This window comes from Hyperoodon ampullatus, assembly GCF_949752795.1.
Source record: "Hyperoodon ampullatus genome assembly, chromosome: 5".
NCBI lineage: Eukaryota > Metazoa > Chordata > Mammalia > Artiodactyla > Ziphiidae > Hyperoodon > Hyperoodon ampullatus.
The window spans coordinates 107616958-107642959 of NC_136918.1; the positions used below are offsets into that span (position 1 = coordinate 107616958).

The following is a 26002-nucleotide window of genomic DNA, read 5'->3' on the forward strand; positions in this document are numbered from 1 at the left end:
AATTCATATAAATGGAATCATAAAGTATATACCATGTACATCTGGCTTCATAAACTTAAATGTAATGTTTTCGATATTCACACATCCATGTTGTTCTAGATCAATAGTTCATTCCTCTAATTACTGAGTACTGTAGACTATATGGATATATTTTTTTAAGTATTTGCCATTTGATGGATGTTTGGGTTCTTTCCACTTTTTAACTATTATGAATCAAGCTGCTATTATGAATATTCACACATGTTTATATAGATATATATTTTCTGTTTGAGTAGACACATTTCTCTTGGGTTTCCAGACTCATATAAAGGCATGCTCAGATTTATAAGAAATTATCAAACCATTTTTTAAAGTGGTCCACAAGAAATAGATGGGGCTGCAGTTTATCTGTTGCCTCACCAACATGTGTAGTGTCTGTTATTTTTAATATAGCCATTCTAGTGGATATACTGTAGTATCTCATTATGATTTTATTGTGCATTTTTCTCATGATTGATGATTTTGAGCAGCTTTTCATGTGCTTCTTTACTATTTGTATATCTTTCCTAGTGAAGAGTCTGTTCATCTTTTGTCTGTTTTTAATCAGGTGATTTGTCTTAATTGCAAGGAAAAGAAAAGTCATTGTCAGTAGTTGTGCAATCATTTTCCCATATTGTAGCATTCATTTTCATTTTATTGACAGTGTCTTTAAAAGAGCAAAACGTTTTAATTTTGGTGCAGTTTTTACGTAAAAATATGAAATTTGAAGTAGTCAGGCTTTACTCGTCCCACGTTAAATAAAGGTTTGCGGAAAACATTTTTAGAAGTCAATAGATCATATCAAAAATGATAGATCAGAAAATCACATTATAAGCATTTTGTTTAAAAATCACATTATAAACATTTTGTTTAAAAATATAGAAAAGACTTACACCAACACACAGTATAATTAGAGTGCCAAAAGTTAAAGACAAAGAGAGAATCTTAAAAGCAGCAAAAAAAAAACAGCTTGTTATGTACTCTGTACAAGGAAACCTCCATAAGACAATTAGCAGAATTTTCAGCAGAAACTTTGCAGGTCAGAAGGGAGGGGCACAACATATTCAAAGTGCTGACAGAAAAGAAAACAAACAAACTGCCAACCAAGGATACTCTACCAAACAAACTGCCAACCAAGGATACTCTATCCAGCAAAGTTGCCATTCAGAATTGAAGGAGAGAGAGAGTTTTCAACAGAAGCAAAACTTAAAGGAGTTTATCACTGCTAGACCAGCCTTAGAAGAAATGTTAAAGGGAATTTTTAAAAACTAAAACAAGAGTATTAATTAATAACAAGAAAACATATAAAGGTATAATTCTCACTGGAAAAGGTAAATATATAGTAAAATTCAGAATAATCTAATGTTGTAAAGGTGCTGGGTTAATCAGTAATAAAGTTAGTATGAAGATTAAAATAAAATGTAGTAAAAATAACTATAACTATGATAATTTTTAATGGATATATAAGAGAAAAGTATGTAAATTGTGTCATCAAAAACATAAAAATTACAAAATTACAGGAGGGGAGTGAAAATGTAGACCTATAGAATGTGCTCAAAATTAAGTTGTTATCAACTTAAAATAACTTGTTATAAATATAAGTTGTTTCATGTAAGCCTTATGGTAATCACAAAGCAAAAATCTATAGTATATACACAAAAAATAAAGAGAAAGGAATCTAAGAATACCATGACAGAAAATCATCAAATCAAAAAGGAAGGGAGTAAGAGAAGAAAGAAATAAAGGAACTATGAAAGAGCCAGAAAACAACAAAATCTCAATGACTACATATCGATACCTGTGAGTAATTACCTTAAATGTAAATGGACTATTTCTCCAATGAAAGGATATAAAGTAGTTGAATGAATTTTTTTTTTTTAAAGAGTCATCTATATGCTGTCTACAAGATACTCACTTCAGAAGTAAGGACAGAGACAGACTGAAATTGAAGGAATGGAAAAAGATATTCCACGCAAATGGAAACCAAAAAACAGCTGGGGTAGCTATACATATATCAGACAAAATAGACTTTCACGCAAAGACTGTAATAAGAGACAAAGAAGGTCATTATGTAATGATAAAGGGGTCAGTCCAACAAGAGAGTATAAAATTTGTAAATATTTATGAATTCAAAACAGGAGCATCTATATATATAAAGCAAATATAAACAGATCTAAAGAGAGAAATACTAAAGAGAAAGCAATACTATAATAGTAGAGGACTTTAATACTCAACTTTCATCAATGGATAAATTATCCAGACAGAAACCAATAAAGAAACATTGGCCTTACAGGACACATTAGGTCAGATAGGCTTAACAGACACACAGAACATTCATCTAAAAGCAATAGAATACACATTCTTTTCAAGTGCACATGGAACATTCTCCAGGTCATTTCATATATTTTAGGTCAGAAAACAAGTTTTAATAAATTTAAGAAGGCCAAAATCATATCAAGTTATTTTTTCTGACCTCAATGATATTTAACTAGAAATCAATTACAAGAAAACTGAAGAATTGACAAATATGTGGAGATTAAATAACATGGTAGTGAACAATCAATGGGTCAAAGAAAGAAATCAAAAGAGGTATCAAAATATACCTTGAGACAAATTAAAATAAAAATACAACATACCAAAATTAATGAGGATCAGGACAGGACAGCATGACAGGGGAATTCTACCAAACATATAAAGAAGAGCTAATACCTATCCTTCTCAAACTATTCCAAAAAATTGAAGAGGATGGAATACTCCCAAATTTGTTCAAAAAGGCCACCATTTCTGTGATACCAAAACCAGACAAAGACACTACAAAAAAGAAAATTACAGGCCAGTATCTCTGATGAATATAGATGCAGAATTTCTCAACAAAATATTAGTAAACCAAATTCAACAATACATTAAAAGTATGATACAACATGATCAAGTGGGATTATTCCAGAAACTCACATTAACAAAATGGAAGGCAAAAATCATATGAACATCTCAACAGATGCAGAAAAAGCAATGGAGAAAATTCAACATCCATTTATGATAAAAACTCTCAACAAAGTGGGTATAGAAGGAATGTACCTCAGCATAATAAAGACCATATATGACAAGCCCACAGCTAACATCATACTCGACAGTGAAAAGCTGAAGCCCTCTAAAATCAGGAAGAAGACAAGGAAGCCTACTCTCAACATTTTTCTGCAACATAGTATTGGAATTCCTACCCAGAGCAATTTGGTAAAGAGAGAAATAAAAGACAACCAAATAAAAAAGGAAAAAGTAAAACTGTCACTATTTGCAGATTGCATGATATTATATATAATAAACCCTAAAGACTCCATTAAAAAAACTGTTAAAATAATCAAATTCATTAAAGTTGTAGGATATAAAATCATTACAGAGAAATATGTTGTATTTCTATACACTAATAACAAAAAAGTCTGAAAAATAAAGAAAAGGATCTCATTTACAATTTTATCAAAAAGAATAAAATACCTAAAAATATTTTAACCAAGGAAGTGAAAAACCTATACACAGAAAATTATGACACTAATGAAAGAAACTGAAAAAGACATAAATTAAAAAGAAAAGATATTCCATGTTTATGGATTAGAAGAGTTAATATCATTAAAATGTTCATAGTACCCAAAGCAATCTATAGATTCAATGCAATCTCTATCAAAATCCCACTGGCATTTTCCAAAGAAATAGAACAAACAATTAAAAAAAAATGTATGAAACTACAAAAGACCCCAAATAGTCAAAACAATCTCAAGAAATAAAAAAAAAAATAGCTAGAAGAATCACAACTTGATTTAAAAATATATTAGAAAGCTGTAGTAATCAAAACAGTATAGTATTAGCATAGAAACAGAAACATAAATCAATGTTATAGTATAGAGCCCAGAAATGAGCCCACAAATATATGACCAATTAATTTATGACAAAGGAGTTATGAATATACAATGGGGAAAGTTACAGTCTCTTCAATAAATGGTGCTGGGAAACTGTATAGCCACATCCAAAATGACGAAAATGGACCATTATCCATACACAAAAGTTAACTCAAAAGAGATTAAAGTCTTGACCATAAGACCTAAAACCACAAAACTCCTAGAAGGAAACACAGGTGGCAACCTCATTGATATAGGACTTAGTGATAATTTCTGGATTTGACACCAAAAGCAAAAGCAACAAAAGCAAAAAAAAAAAAAAAAAAAAAAAAAATACAAGTGGAACTACATCAACTTAAAAGCTTCTACACAGAAAAAGAAACCATCAACAAAATAAGAAGGCAACCTACAAAATGGAAGAAAATATTTGCAAATCATGTATATGATAAGGGACTAATATACAAAATATATAATGGATTCATACAACTTAGTAACAAAAAAGCAAACAATATGATTTAAAAAATGGGCTGAAGAGCTGAGTACACATTTTTCCAAAGAAGACAGACAGATGGCCAACAGGTACATGAAAAAATGTTCAACATCACTAATCATCAGGGAAATGCAAATCAAAACTACAATGAGCTAACACCTCAACACCTGCCAAAATGGCTATCATCAAAAAGACGAGAAATGACAAGTATTGGGTAGGATGTGGAGTAAAGGTAACCATTATGCCCTGTTGGTGGGAATGCAAATTAACACAGCCGCTGTGGAAAACAGTGTGAAAGTTTCTCAAAAAATGAAAAACAGAACTACCATATGATCCAGCAATTCCACTTCTGGCTATTTACCCAAAGAAACTAAAAACACTAACTTGAAAAGATATATGTACCCTCATATTTATTGCAGCATTATTTACAATAGCCAAGACAGGGAAAGAAGATGTCAAAATATAAGATACAGAAAATTTGAAATTTATACAGTTTATATTTATAATATAAATTTATAATATATATAATATAATATATATATATATAATATATATAATATAATATAAATTTATATTAACATGGGCCCAAAGTGGGTTGGGGCGCTCTTGGAATATAAATGTTCCTTCTCTATTCTCCCCACTTTCAAAAGGAGAAGTCAAGAGAATTCCAGAATTTTGCCCTCTCCTGGAAAAACGCCCACTCTCCTTACCTCTTAACAGTCAGTCTACATTGAATCCACCAGGATCAATGTACTTTTGTTTTTATCCAGTTTATGTCTGGCACCACAAAAATTCAAAGAACCCCAGGTCTTCATCTTCAGAATTACCATGCACAGCTGATGGATGCTGTCTCTCACAGCCTTCACAGAACCAGCCTAGGGGGAGTGAATGAAGTAAGTAATCCCCATCTGTCTCATTGCCGTTTCTAGATCATTCTCACATCATTTTCTCTAACCCTATTTTGTATTTTATTTCATCAGATTTCATCTGATATTTATTTCATCACCCTCAAAACAAGCATTCTTCAGCACTCCGGCTCCTAGTTTACCACCACTCATTACAACAGTTGTGTCACAAGCCCAGGTGATTTCGATATTTACACAGATGATCATCAAGCCCAGCATGTCCTCTACCCCATCTTTAGTAATTTTACCCTCCACCTTACCTCAAGCACCCACTCTCAGGACCCTACTGTAGATTTTATCATTACCAGCAGCTGCAAGCTCCCATAATTCAGAAATTCAAACGCCCAACTTTCTTTTCCGTCTCACTCCCTCTACTTCCTAACCCAGCAACTGTAACCCACAGATATCACCACATTTTAACGTCTCCTCCTCTCGTGTTCCCGTTCTTCTTTGTACAATTTGTATACCATAGTTCCGCATTACACTCACTTTAAAGCCTGTATCTGTCAATTTCCTAGCCTCTTTCTGGTTTCTTCGTACTCACTAGTCAAAACACTAATCTCGGTCAACGCGGAGCGCAGAGAGCAGGCGCGGGCTGGGACGCTCGGTCCGTGGGGATCCCGGGAGAAGGGGCGCCGGCGCCCCGGGAAGCCAAGGGTCACCCACTCCTCCAGGCGCGCGTGAAGCGTGGACCGGCCGCGCGTTGCTGGAGCGGAGGGGGCGGGGCGAGGGAGGGAGGTGCGGCTCTGAGTCCCGCGGGACTGTGTTCTCCCTCCGCGTTCCGGGGGCGGGAGCGGAAGTCGGTGCGCTGGTCGGTGGTGCACGAAGTCATTGCATCCCTTGCCTGACCCCTCCTCACCCGGGTCCCTGCTACACCAGGTCCTCCGCGCCCGTCTACTCCAGAGCACCCTCCCTGAACTCACCAAGCCTCTCTACGACCCCTCACCACCTAACATCCAGATCTGCATCTGGCCCCTAGCTATGCTCTGGACCCCCAAAGAGGACCCGCCAGATGCCCTGTCCTCCAGGCAGGGCTCCCGGCCCCCGGGCAGCCCACCCTGTCTCAGCGTCCCCAGCTCGGACCCTCACGCCTCTAATGTCATTATTTTGTTGGTCCCACGTTTCTCTATAAATTAGTTTGCAAATTACATAATTAACACACACAAAATAAACAAAAATCGGATTTAAATATAACCCTATATATATGATCAGTGCCTAGAAGAGTGTCTGGCATACAGGAAGCACTTAATAAACTCTTGTTAAATGAGTGAATGAAGGTACCATCTTTCAGAAATACAGAAAATAATTTGGATGGACCATTCATTCATTCAACAAATATTTCTTGAGTACATACTGGATTTTTAGATATAGAGCATCTCTGCTATTCAATAGGAACCTCAGTATATGCTACACTCCTGGACTTTAACACACCCATTGCATGTAAATGCTTTAGAACTTTCTGAAATTTTCAGTTGTGTCAACAAAGAACAGAAAAGTTCATTAAGGATTAATAAGAATATTATCAGCTTTGAGCAAAGATAACAAAAGTTCCTTTAAAGATGATTTTTGGTTTTTGACAAAGAAAGAAGAGAGGTCCTAAATAAGTACAAGTGATCAAAGTAAATGGATTAATAGTATGAAGGTAAAGCTATCTCCATGAATGGTTAGGCAAATAGAATTGGAGAGAGGAAGAATGAGAGTGTATAACTACGTTTCTACATCTGTACTTTGGGTGGAGCTAGTTTCAGCTTAGATTGTCTCCTATGACTTGGTGATGTATAAAAATGAAATTTTAGGGAACTCAAATATTATTACTTGTAAAATGTTGGAATCCCTCAGCAGATGTGGAAGGCCCTGCTGTTAGTAGACTAACTATTCTTGCTGTCTCCGAACACTTGAAATACTTTGATGACAAAGGATTTATCCAAGGCTAAAGTACATAATCTTTAATGAGACTTATAAAAATTCTTGATCTGACTTTTGCTTACTTTTCTGAATGTGGTTGTTGATTCAAATCTTCTGTGCACTAACACAAGCATTGTAGGACTAAAAATTATTTGTGTCTTTGGTATACCTAATCATCACTATCAAGGAATGACCTTCCTTGACTAGGTGGCAAAATTTATAAATATAGAAAGCATTTGGTGTTGGTAAACTTACTCTTTGTTCTTAGAAAACCTCTGCTATGTAGCCCCCCAAATTCTAATTTCCAAGCCTCCTTGCCCTCTGGCTTGCAGATTTCACCTGGAAGGGTCAAATGAAAGTCTAGAAGACAGAGAACGGGAGAAAATATGCTACTCCCACTCCTTTTCTGGGACACCTGCATTTCCTTCCTGAATCGAGAAGCCGCCAGACAGGCTCCTCTCCTACTCACAGATACCAGATCGTGTGCGGCAGCCTCACAATGGCTGTAGAGCTCCTGGTGGAAGGTCCTGGCTTTGGGCTTTTCAGTCTCTCTCCAGCCGGAGCATGGTAGCAGCTTCCTAATACTGCTAATCCTGGGTTCTCTTCCACCCTTGTTTGCCTTCTCACCTGTGTAACTAACACACTTTGAAAATATAGAGTGATTTCTGTGTCTGTGGATGGACCCTGTCTGTTACACTTCTTTTTATATATTTTGCACACATTATACAACACAATGCATTGCATATAGTTGGTGGTGATTAAACATGTAATGTTGATTGTGCAAGAAATCATGCCATGCAATAGATACAAATATAGATAAAAAGTCAAATAATTCTATTCTGACATTTAAAAAAATATTTTCCCAAAAAAAGTCTGTCTCAGCTCCTAACATTTGTTGCTTTCTTTGCCTCGATTATGGCTTCATGTTATGCTCACCTGGTTAACACCTCCCAGTTCATCCAAATATCATCTCAAGCATTTCTTCCTCAGATCGTGACACCCCACTGGGTGAAGCATTCCATTTTTATCCTCTATAGCATTTTACATATAACATTTATCAGAGTTAGCAATTATATATTAATTTGTGTGAATATATGGGTAATATCTGTTTTCCTTCCTAGAGAATATATTCTATAAAGGAAGGGTGAGTGTCTGGTTTACTCAGCATTGTACCTCCAGCTCAGCAAAATCGCCTGATATCTTCTAGTGATTAAAAATTCTTTTTGGGGGGCTTCCCTGGTGGCGCAGTGGTTGAGAGTCCGCCTGCCGATGCAGGGGACACAGGTTCGTGCCCCGGTCCGGGAAGATCCCACATGCCGCGGAGTGGCTGGGCCCGTGAGCCATGGCCGCTGAGCCTGCATGTCCGGAGCCTGTGCTCTGCAACGGGAGAAGCCACAACAGTGAGAGGCCCGCGTACAGCAAAAAAAAAAAAAACAAACAAACCCAAAAAACAAAATAATTCGTTTTGAATAAATGAGGGAATAACTGAAGGACATGAGGTATTCATGGAATGCAAGATTTTTAAGAAAATTGAATAATGGGGTAGAATTAGAGGGAATGGAAGGAGTCTAAATTGGCTCTAATGGCAGGATTAAATTAGAAAGATCTGCATACATAATTTTATCTGAAAATAGTAGGAATTATTGAAGTGTTGTAATCAGGGGGAATAAGTAAAATCCAATTTGCATTTCAACAAGATCAATGATAATGGTTTGCATTACTCATTATTGGGAATCTCATTAGAACACAAGGATCATGATTTGGAGTCAAAGCTCCATCTGGTTCTCAATTTTAATCATAAAGGAGAGATAAATCATTACTTTATTTGTTATTTATTATTTAATCTAGTATTATGCTATCTTGTAATTTTTTTTTTTTTTTTTTTTTTTTTTTTTTTTTTTGCCACTGCAATTACCACATTAAGGTGATGTCTTGGAAAATAATCGGAAATAATCAGTCAAGTCCCTTCCCAGGGTTATATCCATAGCACTGGGCCATATATTTTATGTGTGTGGTTTGGATTATTTATTGTCAAGAGTACTCTATCTTTCATTTTTGTTGTTTTATTGTCCACATAGTGGTTAAGAACATAGAAAGAAAAAAGAAAACATTAATTTCCTGAGTAAATTTTGCCCTAGGAGTTCGAACCAGTAACATTAACTGTGTGTCTCTCCTGAAATAGAAACATGAAACAATTTGTACCATGTTTAACCAAGAAAGAGAAGAAATCATAATTCCATATTCTACCACACACCCAGTATCACGGTATCTGAAAATAGTCAAGGGTCATCCTAAAGATACTTTTGAAAACGATGTATTATTATATATTATTGAAATGGTAAGCAGGTTCATAATTTGCAGGGCCCTCTGCAAAATGAAAATGTGACATGCTTTGTTCAAAAATCAGAAAAAAAAACGCTTTTCCTGCCTCGCACTGTCTTTCTCTTAACCTGTAATACTGGTCTTTATTTGCCATTTAATGTTGTACTCCCTTGGGCACAGGAACATTCACAGGGTGAGTGCAGACCCTTACAGCCAGTCCTGCAACTCCACACGTGGGGCAAGTACATCCTGACCAAAATCTCCCCATGCCTGTGCCTGGGCCCCTGCCTGGTGTGGGCTGTAGTGGTCACTGAGCATGACTGGGAGAGTGGGCAGCTGAGAAATCGTCCGGGGAGGCAAAGAGGTGGTGAGAAGCAGAGTCACGCATGAGCAGAAGCTCCAGGCCCCAGCATGTGCTCCATTACCCCACTGGACCTCACTTAGAAAATACAAATTCTGAGATAAATTTAGTCAGCACTTCAAGGTGGCCACTGCAGGGCATTAAACCTCAAGCATGGAGCCCCATTCAGAGTGTGAAGTCCTGGGCAACTCCACTGGTCACCCACCCATGAAACCAGCCCTGAAGGTAAGCATTGGATTATAGCTTCAACGAACATATCCTTCCACATGAGAATTGGTATTGCCTGAGATTATAAATGTAAGCAGACCCCTAAGTATATAAATCTGTATTTAAACAGGTTCATATTTATATATTTGACAAACTGTGACTATTTTTTCAATAAATGGAGTTTGCTGCTTTTGTAATGTTGGGCTTTGATTGCCTATGATATGATCATTTTCAGTGGTATTTTAGTAGCTTTGCCTCCAGAGCTCCAAGCCAATTAGTACAATAAACTGGGAAGATGTACTTATCTTCACCATGCACTTCCCAACACCTTTGTGCTTCCCTGGAGTATCCAAAGCCTCCCTTAATAGAAAGTCCTTGGGTTCTTAGCTCCATGAATTACCATGTTCCCAGACTGTCCCTTTCTCCTCTATACACCACCATTTACAAAGAAAAACAGCTCTGGTTTGGTTCCTACTTACTGTCAGCACCCTCATTAAATACAATTTACATCACATTGTATTTTAATCATTCATTTGTGAGGACACTAAGAGAAGCTCAGAATCTTACAAGTTTAACAATGGTGCCTCTTAGATCCCTGAAATATAGATGATGCCTCTGACAGATGAACACTGCTAGTGTGTTACAGACAATGCTGGGGGAAGGAGAATATATGTTCCCAGTGGCAAAAAAATTACCTCATAGAGGGGCAATGGAGTTCAGTAGTTAAATTTATGCTCTAAATCTGGCTTTTCCCCTAAATGGGTATGTATGTGACTTCTTATGCCTGCGTCTCTTCTTTTGTAAAATGTGGTGCTAGTTTGGAGATTTTTTTCAAAATTATCTTCTGGTGGGAAAATGATATTCCTTCTATGTCTCTGGGGAAGCATAATGTATTTGGATTTAGAGAATCACATGTGGGTGAAGGGAAAAGCAACGTTACTCTCACTAAATACTTCTGTAATCCAAATCTGGGGTAGGGCTGGGGGTGGTGATTCCTACACCAATCAATTCTCTGACACCAGCTGCATATCCTACAGTTTAACTCGGTTCTGCCACTAACTGCTTGGAGTTAGTGCAAGACCCGGCATGTTAAAAGCTCAGTCTCACAAGGCTGCCCCTGACTTCAGACGCCAATTGCAAATGGCAGCTTACCTACACCTTCTGAATGACTTGGCTATAAATCAGAGGTCCCCACAAGTCCCTCCTCAGTTTGGATCATGTGCTAGAATGACTCACAGAACTCAGGAAAACAGTTTACTTACCAGATTACCAGTTTATCATGAAAGGATATACTTCAGGAACAGCCAGATGGAAGAGATGCACAGGGGAAGGTACGGGAAAGCGGCGCAGAGTTTGCATGATTTCTCCAAGCTCTCCACCCTCCCAGCCCCTCCATGTGTTTACCAACCTGAAAACTCTCTCAACTCCATACTTCAGGGAACTTTTTATGGAGGCCTCATTACACAGGCATAGTAGATTATATAATTGGTCATTGGTGATTGACTCAACCTCCAGCCCCTCTCCCATCTCTGGAGTTCAGGGGTTGGGACTAAAAGTTCCAACACTTTAATCCCTGGTTGGTTCCCCTGGCAACCAGCTTCCATGCGGAGACTATTGGGGAGCCCTCAACCACCAGTCATTTCTCCTGGAGATTCCAAGGTTTTTTTGCCAGAAACAGTTGTATGTGTGGGTAGGGGGTGGGAGTATTGGCAGAGGAACAAAAATATATATTTCTTATTCTGTTACGGGAGGACACTCCAATGCCTTAGCACCAAGATCACAGGTAGTGGCTGGGTGCAAGAAAGACAAACATAAATGAGAAATGTTTCTACAGCTGTGGACATGACTTTTGGTACAAGATTATAGCAGAGAATCTTAGTCTGGAGTTCATGGTTAGATTTAACATGTGCCTCAGTCTCTATGAAAAATATTGTGTGTGCGCTCAGTTTTACATGACTCCATCAGATTAGCAGGAAAATCTGTAAGCAAAATATGATTAAAAGTACTAATGCCTCCTATGCTACTTACAGGCCATAGGAAGAACTTCAGTGTCACATGAGACAATATATGTATTATTTAGTGCTTAAAAGCAGGAAATAGCCTGAAGCACAGGGAATAATTTATAGCAAGAGGTGCAACTTTGATAGGTTTATGTTTTCATGAAAACAAATCTAATTTTAAGGTTATTTTTTGAAGCAAATGAACATGTCATTGGTAGATTATGTGGTTAAAATAGGAGTCCTTAGATCTCCAAATCCCCCTACCGTGGAGCCGAGGAGTTTGTGAGACTGCTGACCCTCTGTGATCCCATTTCACAAAGCTTCTCTGATCTCTGGCAGAAGGCTATTAGGACATGTTCCCGTTTGGTAAAATTGCCAAACAGACAAACCTTACCTTTAGGAATTTTCCAGTTCTCTTCTAATTATTTTTTCTCCCAACACACTGAAAAAAATTCATTTCCTGATATTCTCTCATATATTCATGATATACCAATTTTACTAGTTAAGTATGTTTTCAAATCTTAGAGCAAATGATTACCACAACCAGGAATATTATGTTGCTTGCCAGAAATATTGTATTAGTTTAAAAGGTCTACACTACATTATTGTTGTATATCAACTCCAATCTACCTGAATGTGTATTCCTTAAATCTGCTATGTGTTCATATTATATGCACCCTCCATCTGTGTAAGGATCCAGTTTAGTAAAAACAAAATGAATTAAAGTTTCCATCAGTATGTGTGGGACACATGTTTTTAGGGCTTTTATGTACTGACTCTGGTCATTGTTACAGCCATTCTTCAGAAGATGAGTTAATTTCCTAAATTTTCTAGCATAATAAAGTATTAACTTATTAAACAGACTTATTTTTAAAAAATCAGAATAGAAAATCTTCATAGAAATATCCGTTGAATTTGAGACTATGAACAATTGTTGAAAAATAGGCTATTTTCTTTTCAGTTTAAGTCATAAGACCTTTCATAATTACACTTTTTAAAAAAATTAGTATTTCCCCACTTCTTCCTCCAGCATAACAAAGCCAAAAATACAGAAAATGGTCATTACTTGGAAGAATAATTTAATTATTAACAGGTTTTGAAGGGGTAGGCATAAAATGCTAGATTCAAGTTCTTGGTGGAGTTCATCAAGTAAGGGATTTAATATATAGTAGGTATTCAATAGTTATGTTTTGATTAAATAATATACAATGTAGCATAACACTAAGAGGCATTTAAAATTCAACTAGGAAACTGCATTTTCCTCTTTCATCTCTTTTCTATACATTTTTTTATTTGCTAGGTTTCAAAACAGAAAAAAAAACTATCTTTAAATTTCACAAAACAAAGTATGGTTTGAAACACTTAAAACTATCTACTTCTTGAAACTTCTTGTTTTAAAGGAGAGTACAGTTATTTTTAGCATTATCCCAGGATTGTCATATTATGAAGATCCCGCTCATAGGCTGAAACTGCTATGCAATTATTAATTAAAGTTTATCAGCATGCTTCCTTGATTTAAAAAAAATGTCAAAGAATATTTTGACAGAAATAACACTTGCCATTATGAAAACATGGAATTGATTTATCTAGGAAACATGGGTGTTATATATGTATATAGTGGTAGGCTGAGTAAGAGTGGGCATTTTGTGTAACTTTAAAAGAAATAAAGAATCTTGTATATGAATGTGTTACTTCAGATGTCATTTTCTTTCAGTGCTGAAATTGCTTTTCCACACAATATCAAATTTGCTAACATGTATCGCAGGGCTTCTTTTGCTAGGAAAAATGAATTAAAATAAATAAATGTTATTTCATAAAATAAACCAGATACAAAATCTCGCCTTGTATTTACAGGTAAATTTTAATGGAATATTTCATGGTCTAACACAAATATCAGACCCAAACACTAATTCTTGTACAGCCTTTGGCTTACCCTGTATAACAAAATCTGTTATTTAAAGTAGACTATAAAATACCTTATGGTAAGTGAACTTCCAAAGACACAAAGAAAATCCTCCATAAATTTAAAAGCTTATCTCAAATTCTTATTGGCATAAGCTTAGGATGGATATATTATTAATTGCATTATCTTAGGTAGTTGAAATATATAATACTGGTTAGAGTGTGAAAATTTAAAAAAAAAAGGTTTAGGTATTTTTGCTTCTGTTCCTAGTCAACATTAATAAACACACAGAAGTGATTGTTAAATTATCTTTACAGAGTTTTGGAATTTTGGCAATCTCAAGCAAATTTCCTTAAGTCAGCAACATTTGTTTTTAACCCTTATTCAACATATTACAAGGTTCATATATTCCAAGGAGCAATGATTAACTGTTCTACAAATAAGATAACATTTATTTTACTACTGATTAATTTTTAAAACTTCCATTTAGAAACTTACAAAGAAAATGGGCATCACTGAGGAAATCTAAAATGAATGGATGATGTATGCAGTTGAAAAAAGGTATGCAAAATAATGTTTGGCATAAAGGAATATGTTTTGTAACATCTTTCATAATCTGTCAGTGGGATAAAAGAAATTCCACCTTTCAATGTCTGTTAACAACCCTAAGGAAATGAACTAAATGAATAGACAATTCAGTAATGTCCAAAAGATAACTAAAATTCAAATTTTATTTTCCCATATGTATCAGACAAATTTTTTCTGACAAGACTTTACTGAAAGATGAAGTGCAAATGGGAACCCTGTAAGAATGTTTATGAGTTGTACATGACATATTTTAAGCGCCACTAAGTACACATTGAATACTTTGTAAGTATATAGGCAAATCAACATGCAAGTGTCATGTACCTATTACAATATGCATTTTGGTTTTTGAAAATGTTTATGATAACAGTAGATTCAATAATTGTGTTTATCTTCTGTGTAGTATGTGTGATTTTGGTGCATCTTCTTTTCAGCACAGAATTTATTGTTATGCTGTCATAAATATACCCTTCCAAAAGTTATGAATTTCATGTCATATGAATAGAACATTTTATTTTTGAAGCTACATTACTGGGAACACCTGCATTTCTGGGTACCATTTTCAGAGATAACTCTTTAAATTATTTTTAACATGGCAGACTTGTTCTGATGTTGGTTATATTGAAATATTTATCATAAAAATGGAGCTGTCTTGAGGGAATATTGTTTGGTTGAATAAAAAGCTAAACAACCAATTTGCAAATATTGATGTGAACTGAATATGAAGAAAATAGGTCAGTAATCCAAACTCATAAATCCTTGCGTTACTACTTAACTGCATCATTGAATCTACAATAAGTACAGCAGGTACAGTTAAATAAATATGTAAAGAGATTAATTTCATACATTTGTAAGGAGAAAGAGTACTAGTTTTGAAATTTTTCTAAATTTCCTTTCTATTTATGAGACTCAATCAATACGTTAGAAACACAAAGAAAAGCAAAAAGGATAAAGAGATAACAATTCAGTTTACATTTCACAGTTTTTTTTTTTCAACCAACTGGTGACCACTGTTTTCAACCATCAAATATTTTATTGCATATAACTTTCACTATCAGCAAATATAAAGAGAAAAGTGTCTACTAGTATCATGTAAAAGGAAAAGCATCTGAAGAAAGAAAACATTTGAGGTTTGACAGTACTGTTGTAAGAGAAGTGTAATGTGACATTTCATACTGCACTTAAAAGTCCATGTAGGAATCACCACTCTTCTGACCCTGGATGTGGGAAAAGTGCTTAAGTGCTGAGCCCTGGTAGGTTTCTCTTTTGCCCCTGCAATCTACAAATATCTTTTAAGTTTCTTCTTTTGAAATATACAGTATATTTCATAGGGGAAAATAGTGTTTTTTCTTTACAACTTTTTCACATTTGGGCCCATTCTCTCCAAAATAACCATACATATATATATATATATATATATATATATATATATATATATATATATATACACATACATATATATATGGGAAAGATGATAAAGATTACACCAAATATTATTTGTAACATAACCACATAACATAGATATATTTTACTTTAAGCATATTTTATAGATTCGGCCTAATTTGAGATAATTTTTGTATCCTTTTTTCCTAAAGGAAAATCTGCTTTCAAAATGTCATTTCCTTTTAGAATAATTAAATTACATCATTTGAAGAATTCATACTATGTCTATGTAGCCAAAATAAAGTGGGTATTTGTGGCAATACTTTGCATTCATTATGCAGGGATTATTTGTTAATGAGGAGGCATTTTTCAATGCATAAATATTTGTCTTACATAGATAACACTTCTTGGAAAAATAAATCACATATATTATTTTTACTTAAAAGCATAGCATTAATTTATAAGAAATTGTTTATTTTAAATATTAAATGAAATGTCAGATTGGATTGCAAAGTGTTGCCATTTAAATTATTTTTTAAATCAACACAATTATATCACACTGAAATAGTAAATAGTCATGTGAGGAACTATCCTTATAAAGTTACTGTATTTTGCTTATAGGAAAAGTTAATGACAGAAAAGGAAAAACAAATGCAGATCTATACACCATTGAGTACACTGAAAGTAAAGTTGGCTTTTGAGATTTCCCAGGGGGTGGGGAGAGGACTGTTACGATAGTTGCAAAAGAGTGCTTCCTGGGATATCTTGTAAATAATTATTTCTTCTATTTATTTCAAAGTATCATAGCCCATGTTAAAAGTGAGAGGTAGAAGGATTATTGTAAGTATGCATGGCAGAAAATTTACCAGCTCTATCCAATAACTATTGCATTCAATATTAATATCTGAATACATAAAAATGCTGATGAGTTTAGAACCCATTTTAACATGTTGTCCCCTTTAGCTCTCTTTATAATCTTGCTACTTTCAATCCATTGCCTTTGGAAGGGTATAAGTGCAAAGGGCATGTTTGGGGTGAAATAGAGAGAGAAAGGGAAGAATGAGTAGAAAAAGAAAATATACAAAAAATTTCCATTAAGATATAGTGACTCTAACTATTAAAGGTAACCTATATTCTTTGATTGAATAAACTTGTACTTGTAATAAAAGTACCACAATCCATGAAAACATACACACATTTCAAAGAAAGTTTAAGAATCCCAAATTCAATTAGATATGCATCAAAGTTGAAAACTCAGGTTATCTCTTTCTCTCCAGGAACTCTAAAAACAAGGTCAGATACTTTTATTGTGTCACGTTAATGATTAAGAAAAAACTTAACATGTTATGTCACTTGTATTTTTAATTAATGCTTTAATATGCAGGAGGTGGAGATTAGCAACCTTTTAGATCTTGTTGAAGAATTTTTAAAAATCCCTTTGCATTAAGTATCCAGCAATAGAATAGCAGATATTGCACTGAGTGTATTTCAATATTGCCAGTGTATATTTCAAAACAAGTACTACTATCTACACTAAGATTTCCTCTTTCCCAATATTCAAAATGCATATTATAATTACATGGGTTTCCAACATCCATACACATCAAGTACAAGATACTTACATGTACGTACACTGTAGTTACCTATATTTTGCATAGTTTTTAGTGTGTACTTTGTGCCACTTAATAAAAAGCATTACTCAGTAATTCTCATTACGTTTTTCATTTATTTCTGCTGTGGTTGCCAGTTGTTTTTTTTTTAATTTTTTTGTTGTTTTGTATTGTATATTCTTCACAGATTACCATTTGCAAAGGGGTATTATAGTGGACATGTTTAGAGGGCTCTAAGTAATTAGCAATGTGATGGGTAATTTGCAGTAAGATATGAGGTTTTGCATTTTCTCCAAAATTAAAAAATGTAACATGAAATTTCATATTTGTCATTCAATTATCCTTATATCCAAAGAAAAAGCATTTTAAATGTTCCCCTTGGTAACACTTCGCAATAAGTGGCACTAAATTACACGATAACTGCTATGTTACATGGAAGAGCCATCACCGTCAAACAGCTGCTGTACATGGGCCTATATGGAATCTCAATGCTGTTACAATCATGAGTACATAATTGCAAGTGAGCCTGTCCCTTTAATTGAGATATTTATACTTTTACAAAGAAATAAAAATAAATGAGGTGTTAGCTTCTTTTGCCATATTTAGGAAAGTTAGTTTTCTTTCTCTATTTGTTATTTTATTTGTGGGGTTTCAATGCAAGATTAAGCATCTTGAATCAATATGAGGTCATCCAGTTTCTAGATTAAACTCCAATATCAGGTTCCTTAAACTGCTTCTTGGATTCTCTGGTAAAAGAAAACAAGTTGGAATCTCTCTCTCTCTCTCTCACACACACACACACACACACACACACACATACTCACACACACACACACACACACACACACACTACTGTGCTCATGCTCTCTATCTTTGCCCTTGCACTCACAAACTTTCCTTTTTCTTCCTAATTTTGATAATCGTTCTATCTAGGACACTCAAAAATGGAAACAAGAAAAAAAGAATGCTGTTTACACTTTCTTGATGGAGGACAATTTACACTGTAAACAGTACACTGGCAGAGAATAGCTACTTTTGGTAAAGAATAATGTTCCATATTCTACTAGTGGGGTGTATGTGTGTGCACAGGCTTTCCATTGTGTTCTGTGGCTATGGCTCTCTGGGCATATAAGTGTGCATGTTTTAGTCATGGCAATTCGCATGGTCCATTTAGAAATTTATTTCATATTTTTTCTGATTTTTATAGAAATGAACAGAATTTTTACAATTTATCTCATTTGGTGAAAATCAAAAAATTTTTTTAAGATAGGAAAATATAATATCACTGCTGTTTTCTTTCAGTAAGTGAAATGATACCTAATTCAAATCTATTTTAACTGTCAAAATATTTGATTAGAGCTCACAAATCATAATATACCAGTTAGTTTCATTTACAGAGTCCAATGAGTTTTTATACTACTGTAAAGGGTTAAAAGAGTCAAAAGTCTTGAAGTGCAACCAATTTTGGATTTCTAATTTTGCAGTGCTATAAATAATGATTGAGTTATTTAGGCAACAGTTTAGCAGTTGGAGCCAAGTAGAATACAGATGAAATGAAGAGGGATGTAAATACAACATCAATGAAGAGTAGCAATTTTGTAAATGCATCCTGAAATTAGGCTCTAAATAGTAATTGATGATGCAGTTTATACAACTTACTTCTGTAATAAGAACCTTTCCATTTTGTAATAACAGGATGAATTTTGCTTTGTGGAATCTTTCTAAAGATTATGCATTGAAAGGTATGAACAGTTTATAAACCTATTCTAGTTTCAATGTGTCTAGTAGCACCTACCTGATTCTCTCAAACTACCATACTATATTAACATATTATTGCATTTTTCCACAGATGGTATGGAATGAACTGTAAAAACAAGCATGCAATCACATCAATGCAGACTTATTTCCTTAAAATGTCATACGGTATATGATTTATTATGTTAACACTCAACCACATCATATTATTTATGTTCTGTATATTCTGAAAAAGTGCTGCTTGACTGACATCGTCCTTTTTCTCTTGTAAGAAATCAACAAGATATATGCTTCAATGATCAAAAAAATTAAAAATTCTAACGTTGTCCTTAAAAGATTTATACTTTTCTGATAAATAATCTAAGATACAGCACCCTTGTCTTTCATTTGATATTAATACATGATGTCATACTCAACCATTCTCATTTCCCAAAAATAAATTCCAAGATAATATTTTTAAAACCAGAGGCCATCATGCTTTCAGACGTCACAATTATAGCTACCATATCGTCATATGTGTGTTCTTCTTAAAGGTGCAGTGCTTGTCAATGGGAAAATAATTTTTATCTAACTGGATTTTTAATCTTTAGCATATAGTAAATCTATCTAATGAGCACTAATCTAGTAGTATTGTATTTTACTAGGAGAAATAATATGACTTTAGATTGACTCTGTGTCATATTTAAGAATACAGCATTTCTTAATGGTTAAATACACAAAATTTCAGAAATAATCCAGAGAAAGAGACTTTCACCTTGGAGTTAAAAGCATGGCAGAAATTCTCTATCACTCACTGTTTCATAAGTTTGTACCTCACAAAATGCATAGACAGGAATTTAATATAAAGAATTAGTTCATTTATACAGAAAACATATCTTAAACACTTCTTTTTGGCAAACCAACATAGGTAAGCAGCTCTGGAACTGCCAAATTAATATTTGAAAATTTTTAGCAAACTAAGAGTTTATTTTTAGATTACTATTCAACTGTGGTTGTAATTTAAAACCTGAGGCTGTGCACTGGTTGTTAGCTTAAAATTACCTTTCCTTATAACATTGTGCTTCCATTGTATAACAAATAAAAATTAACAAGAACTAGAAAAATTTGTTGTTGAACAGTGCTAGGACATACAGACAAAAATACTAATACATGTTACCTACTTATAATATTGGTTTAAGTAATATCTAAAGAGATATAATGGACATTAGAAAATGCTTACTCATGACTGAATTACCTACAGCCAAAAAAGTTAAATATGTATCAAATAATGTTTAATTGGATTTATTATATGCACTATATACAGATACTAAAATGTCTCAAAATTGTGCCCTATGGATATTTCAATTTTGTTTAGGCAGGTGAGTCTTTGTGGAGCAAATAAATTACAGAATCAAATTAGAGAAATGAATGAAATCTTTGTGATTCCCAAAACAGTAAAACGTTTGTAACGATTTATTGGTATATGAAGCTAAAATAACCTAAAGGTAAGATCTATATAATTATATAAGATAGCATATCCTGACTGCAATCCATATACATGGCTCCTGTATCAAATACTAAATTTTTAAATAGTGAATTGATACAGCTTTACCAGTACAATCTCAAACATTCCAGAATCTATACTACAGTAGTCTTTTTCAGTTTTTGTCTTTTAGGGCATATGCTTCCAAAACATGTCTTTGAATATAGACATGTAGAAAACATCATAAACCTCTAACATCTGATTGAACTTAAGCACATTAGGTCTTTACCTAATCTTGTTACTCGTGAAAGCTGTCCAATGGTAAACTGACAAGGTCTTTGATTTTAAAGCGGACAAAAAATGAGGGGAAAAAAACCTCTGCATACATTTTTTTTCAATGTATAAAAACAATTCAATATCATGATCCAAGGAAATGATTAACATTGTTAAGGCTGTATATTCAAGCACTGTATGTTAAAAGAGCAATGGTGTGGGATTTAGGCAGTAAGAAATGTCCTGCATTATGGATGGTACAGTAATTAAAGAATGATGCTTTCGACAGCTGATTGTTGGTATACACTGGCTACTGATAGCAGTACGGTATGGAAGTTACTAAAGGTAGCAGAAGATGATAGAAATGAATTCTGAAAGATGAGGGCCAGTTTTCTCCAGCAGCCAGCGTGGTAAGTAAAATTCAGAATCTTGGCCTGCATCTTAAATGAAATATTCTTTTTTCTCTTCAGCATTGACTTGGCTGCCCTCAGCATTGATAATGGCTGTGTCAGCATCTGGTGCATCTTCAGCTCCTTTAGCTTCATTTGTTAAATATGTTCCTGTGGGTATTGGAAGAAAAATATGTTAGTTCTGTCAGACTGGTAAAATAGCCAGTATTAAAGCTACATTGATTTAGGAAGAAACTTATGCCAGATTTCTTATATGTTGAAACATATTCTGAGTTGTAAGAAACCACACAACTCACCCTTCTAAAGTTGCACACTTTCTTTCAGTATTCTAGTATATGTTGTAGATGAAGCTGTGGGCAGGTTAACTAGAGGCAACAGCCAAACTGGAATGGGTAATGAGTACTTTGATTTCTTTAATGATGGCTTCAGACCATGTGATCCATACAGCTGTAGCAATCAGGGCCCTTTGTTAAGATGTTGATAATGATCACATCAAACGTGTCACCATTTATTTTGGTAACTCCATTTAAAAGTAGATTATATCAATAGTTTGCTACCTAGCCCATTGTGAAAAATCACATATTTTCCTCACTAATATGGCCACATGTGTGTCCATAAGCTTACAAATAGAAACATTACCAAATGGTTAATGTTAGAGTTGAATTTCAGTCCTAGAGATAAATTACAAACTTACTTCCATTTTTTTTTTTTTCTGAGCCAATGATTTACTTTGTGACTTTTGGCTACTGGCTAAGTATTATTTTGATAGCCAATCCAGCTTTAACTTTGAGTAAAATAATCAAGAATTATCTGAAATAACTTAGTAGTTAGATCTCTCTCTTTCACCCCCCATCTCTCTCTCTCTCTCTCTCTCTCTCTGTCGCGCACACACACACACACACGCACACACTCACATAATATTTCATGATGAAGCTAGACTTTAGAATTTTTTTTGCCAAATGTAAGAATGCTTTATTAAATATAACCTACCTTTATGTCTTGCCAGATACCGTCCAAGCAAAAATATAGAACACAGAGTGACAAATACAACTACAGCCACAATCCCTCCTATAAGAGCATGATCAGGGCCAGTTTGGCCAGCCAGAGCATTGGGATCTACGAAATAGAGAAAAATATTGTCCTAGTTAGTGTGTTATTTAGACACAGAGTACATATCTGCATTAGAATGAGTTATGTTGAAAACTAGCACATTAAAATAAAATTTTGTTAATGTGTATTACACCAATCATCTAGTCAACAAATATGTATTATGTGCCTATAATATACAAAATGTTGGAGAATATAACATTTGACATATAAATTACTGTTGCCACTGAGTTTACATTTTAAGGGAGAAACAGGATAAACAAATACACATATATGATTTTGTATAGTTACATGCCTTTTCTTTCTCCTCTTCTCCACCTGAAAATATGTGTGTGTGTATTTTTAATGTGACAAATACAACTATACCGTTTAAAAAATGAAATTATATCATAGGAAACGTACATAACTTCATGGGAGCTGCTTATAGCCTACAAGAGAGATGTAGAGAGAGAAAGTAAAGAAATAAATTAGGCCTGGCAATTCCACTTTCAGAAAGTGTTAAAGTGTGGTTACAGGCACAAGAATCTGACAAATAGATTAGGAGTCTACTGTGTTTTTAATGGAGCTATTGTGCCAAAGAAGCATATACCTAGTTAGAAAAGAAAAGAAAAAGAAAGAAAAGTATGACAATTGAAACATCAAACAACCTCTGGCCTCCCAAACTTAGTGAAAGCAAGAAGTGGCCTATAAAAGCTGTGTCGTCCCCATAGAGGGCATATTACCAAACACCCACTTCTGATGTGGCCACAGAGTATGCCTGACAAGGTTGAACTTCCTGTAAGGTAGAATTGTAGGAAGCAAAAAAGAATGAACAGAAGAGAATCTAGTTTCTTCACAGAACTATAACTATTGCCAAGGCAGAGGGAACTTTTCATGACACTCTGGCATATTTTCATAATTATTATGGATCAGTGTCTACTCAAGTGTTTCCCATTTTTCCTCTATTTCCAAAAGAGAGCCTTTATTTAATGAGTGCTTTTCCTGAATCTGTTCTATCATTGTGTTTTGTGTATGGGATGGAGAAGAGCATTGAAACTTGTGTTTTGGTTCATTTGTCCCTGGACTAACATATCCAGAGATGATGAAAAGATCTGTGCATATTTGAGGATCTTGGTCTTGGTCTTGGATACAGTGGCTTGATGGGACTTGAGATTATCTCTTTGGACAGGGTTTAGCAATGGTTGATGGGAGAAAAAGTAAAAATATTTGGTGATCAGAAGGCTATATTGGGGCAGAGATTTCTAGCTAATAACAAATTTGTTCCCTGTTCTTTCAGTGAACAGAGCTAGACATTTACCAGCTTCACTGGCAGGTGAATGTTAACCATGTGATTTGTATTCTAGACAACTGAAAGAAAGCCCAGCCAATAAATGCCTCCCACATGTAACCTTCCCGAGTGATCTCAGGAGTTGCAAGTTGAAAATAAGGGAACCACAAGAATAGGTCAGGCCATGGGTCACTGACTCTCCGCCTGGAAGAAAATTATTGCCAAACTAAGAATATATGCATCACCAAATTGCTTGAGGGGGAAAAAAAAGAGCTTTATTTTCAAAACACTGAGCATTAAAAAAAGTAAATCTGTTACAGCAGCTATTGTTAATTTAGCTTTCTATTATATATTTCTTATCTTTCCCTTAATTCATTGGCTGTAAATCTCAAAAAAAAAAGGAGCAAAAAATAAATCTGCCATGCCTCTGAATTCCCTATTCCTATTCCTAGCTTAGATCATTTAGAATCAGTTTCAAATTCCACCTCCTGCTCAAGTTCCCAAATACAGATAGTCATAAATTATACCCATTTTATGATTATCTCTCAGAACTGAACACTCTTTTGGGGAGCTGAAAAATCACTCTTGCTTGTACATCTGTACCTGTCATTTCCTGAAGGTAAATTCTGATAAGTAGTATTGATGGATCAGAGGATACAAACATTTAAAAAATACTTTTGATAAACATTGCCAAATTATATTGCACTGTACAAATTCATCCTCCACCAGCTGCACCGGAGTTCCCATATAGTATTACCAGCAGATACTATAATTAAAAGAAAAACTGTCAATCTAATATTGAAAAGTGTTAAATATTTTGTGTTAGTAAATTATGTTAACATAAATGTGTCTAAATACTACTTCCCATATTAATGCATTAATTTTGGAATGCCTATTTATGCAGCCTGACCATTTTTCCTTTCAAAATTTCTGCTTTAACAGCTCTCTCCATAAAAAGATGAACAGGGCTTCCCTGGTGGCGCAGTGGTTGAGAGTCCGCCTGCCGATGCAGGGGATACGGGTTCGTGCCCCGGTCTGGGAAGATCCCACATGCCGTGGAGCGGCCAGGCCCGTGAGCAATGGCTGCTGAGCCTGCGCGTCCGGAGCCTGTGCTCCACTACGGGAGAGGCCACAGCAGTGAGAGGCCCGCGTACCGCCAAAAAAAAAAAAAAAAAAAAAAAAAAGATGAACATTTTTTGCAATTTCTTTTTATATATCCTTCATTTCTGGTCTTTTTCAGCCACAGATAAGTCTTACTATTTTATGTAATCAAATCTATCAAAGTTTTGTGTTATGATGTCTGACTTGTGGATCCTGATTTGAAATGCTTTTGCCATCATAAGATTATACACATATAGATTTCTGTTGTCATCTAACACTTTTATTATTTTATTTTAATCTATCGAGAATGTATTTTGGTCTATGATTTGAGGCTAAAGCATAAAATATGACTAATTCTTACGTGACAGACCATTGTCTCCCACATAGATTCTTTCATCAATATTTTTGTCACTTACCATAAATTAAATGGCCACCCATTGTCTCCCACATAGATTCTTTCATCAATATTTTTGTCACTTACCATAAATTAAATGTCCACCCATTTTATGTGCTTCTGCATATTTTAGTCTATTCCATGTGAGGGGTCTATATATGCAATCCTAGGCTAATATTTTAGTTTTAAAGATCATTTTACTGCATTGGCAGAGAAGTCTTAGATCAGGTTCAGAATATTTTTGCAAGAAACAAAAATACAACAGATTGCTTATTGGAATTGTAGTAATTTACAGATAGCTTTCTTTTATATAGTGCATTTTCCAGGATAATGGTATAACACTTCAATTATTTAAATCTTTAGTGTCTTTTAGTAAATTGTGTAGTTTTCTGATATAGGACCTACATATTTTCATTAATGCTATTTCCCATTAAAATAATATTTTTAATATTTAATATTTTGAAACATTTTAATATTTTTACTTTTTATTAAACTTTGACTCCTTTTTCTTTATTCCATTCATATTTTTCACTCTGTTTTATAAAGCATTATATCTAGTACTTGTCAAGATCATATTTTTCATTTTTATTTCCTGACTGTCAAACTTCCTTAGTTTTATATTTTCTTTTTTCTACTGCTCTAGTTAGTGTTTTGTGA

The 26002-nt window shown here is 34.5% G+C and overlaps 1 protein-coding gene across 7 annotated transcripts in view; it reads right to left on the reverse strand.

The window, feature by feature from the left end:
- Positions 1 to 21507: 21507 nt before the first annotated feature.
- The window catches only part of CADM2 (cell adhesion molecule 2), a gene marked incomplete at both ends in the record, with an annotated part of 1071386 nt that continues 1066891 nt past the window's right edge, over positions 21508 to 26002 (reverse strand). For all 7 annotated transcript variants that reach the window (XM_079704577.1, XM_079704575.1, XM_079704579.1 and 4 more), the window contains 2 exons: positions 21508 to 21626; positions 22467 to 22592. In XM_079704577.1, coding sequence (XP_079560703.1) covers positions 21508 to 21626; positions 22467 to 22592 — 245 coding nt within the window. The remainder of the gene's footprint in view (positions 21627 to 22466; positions 22593 to 26002) is intronic.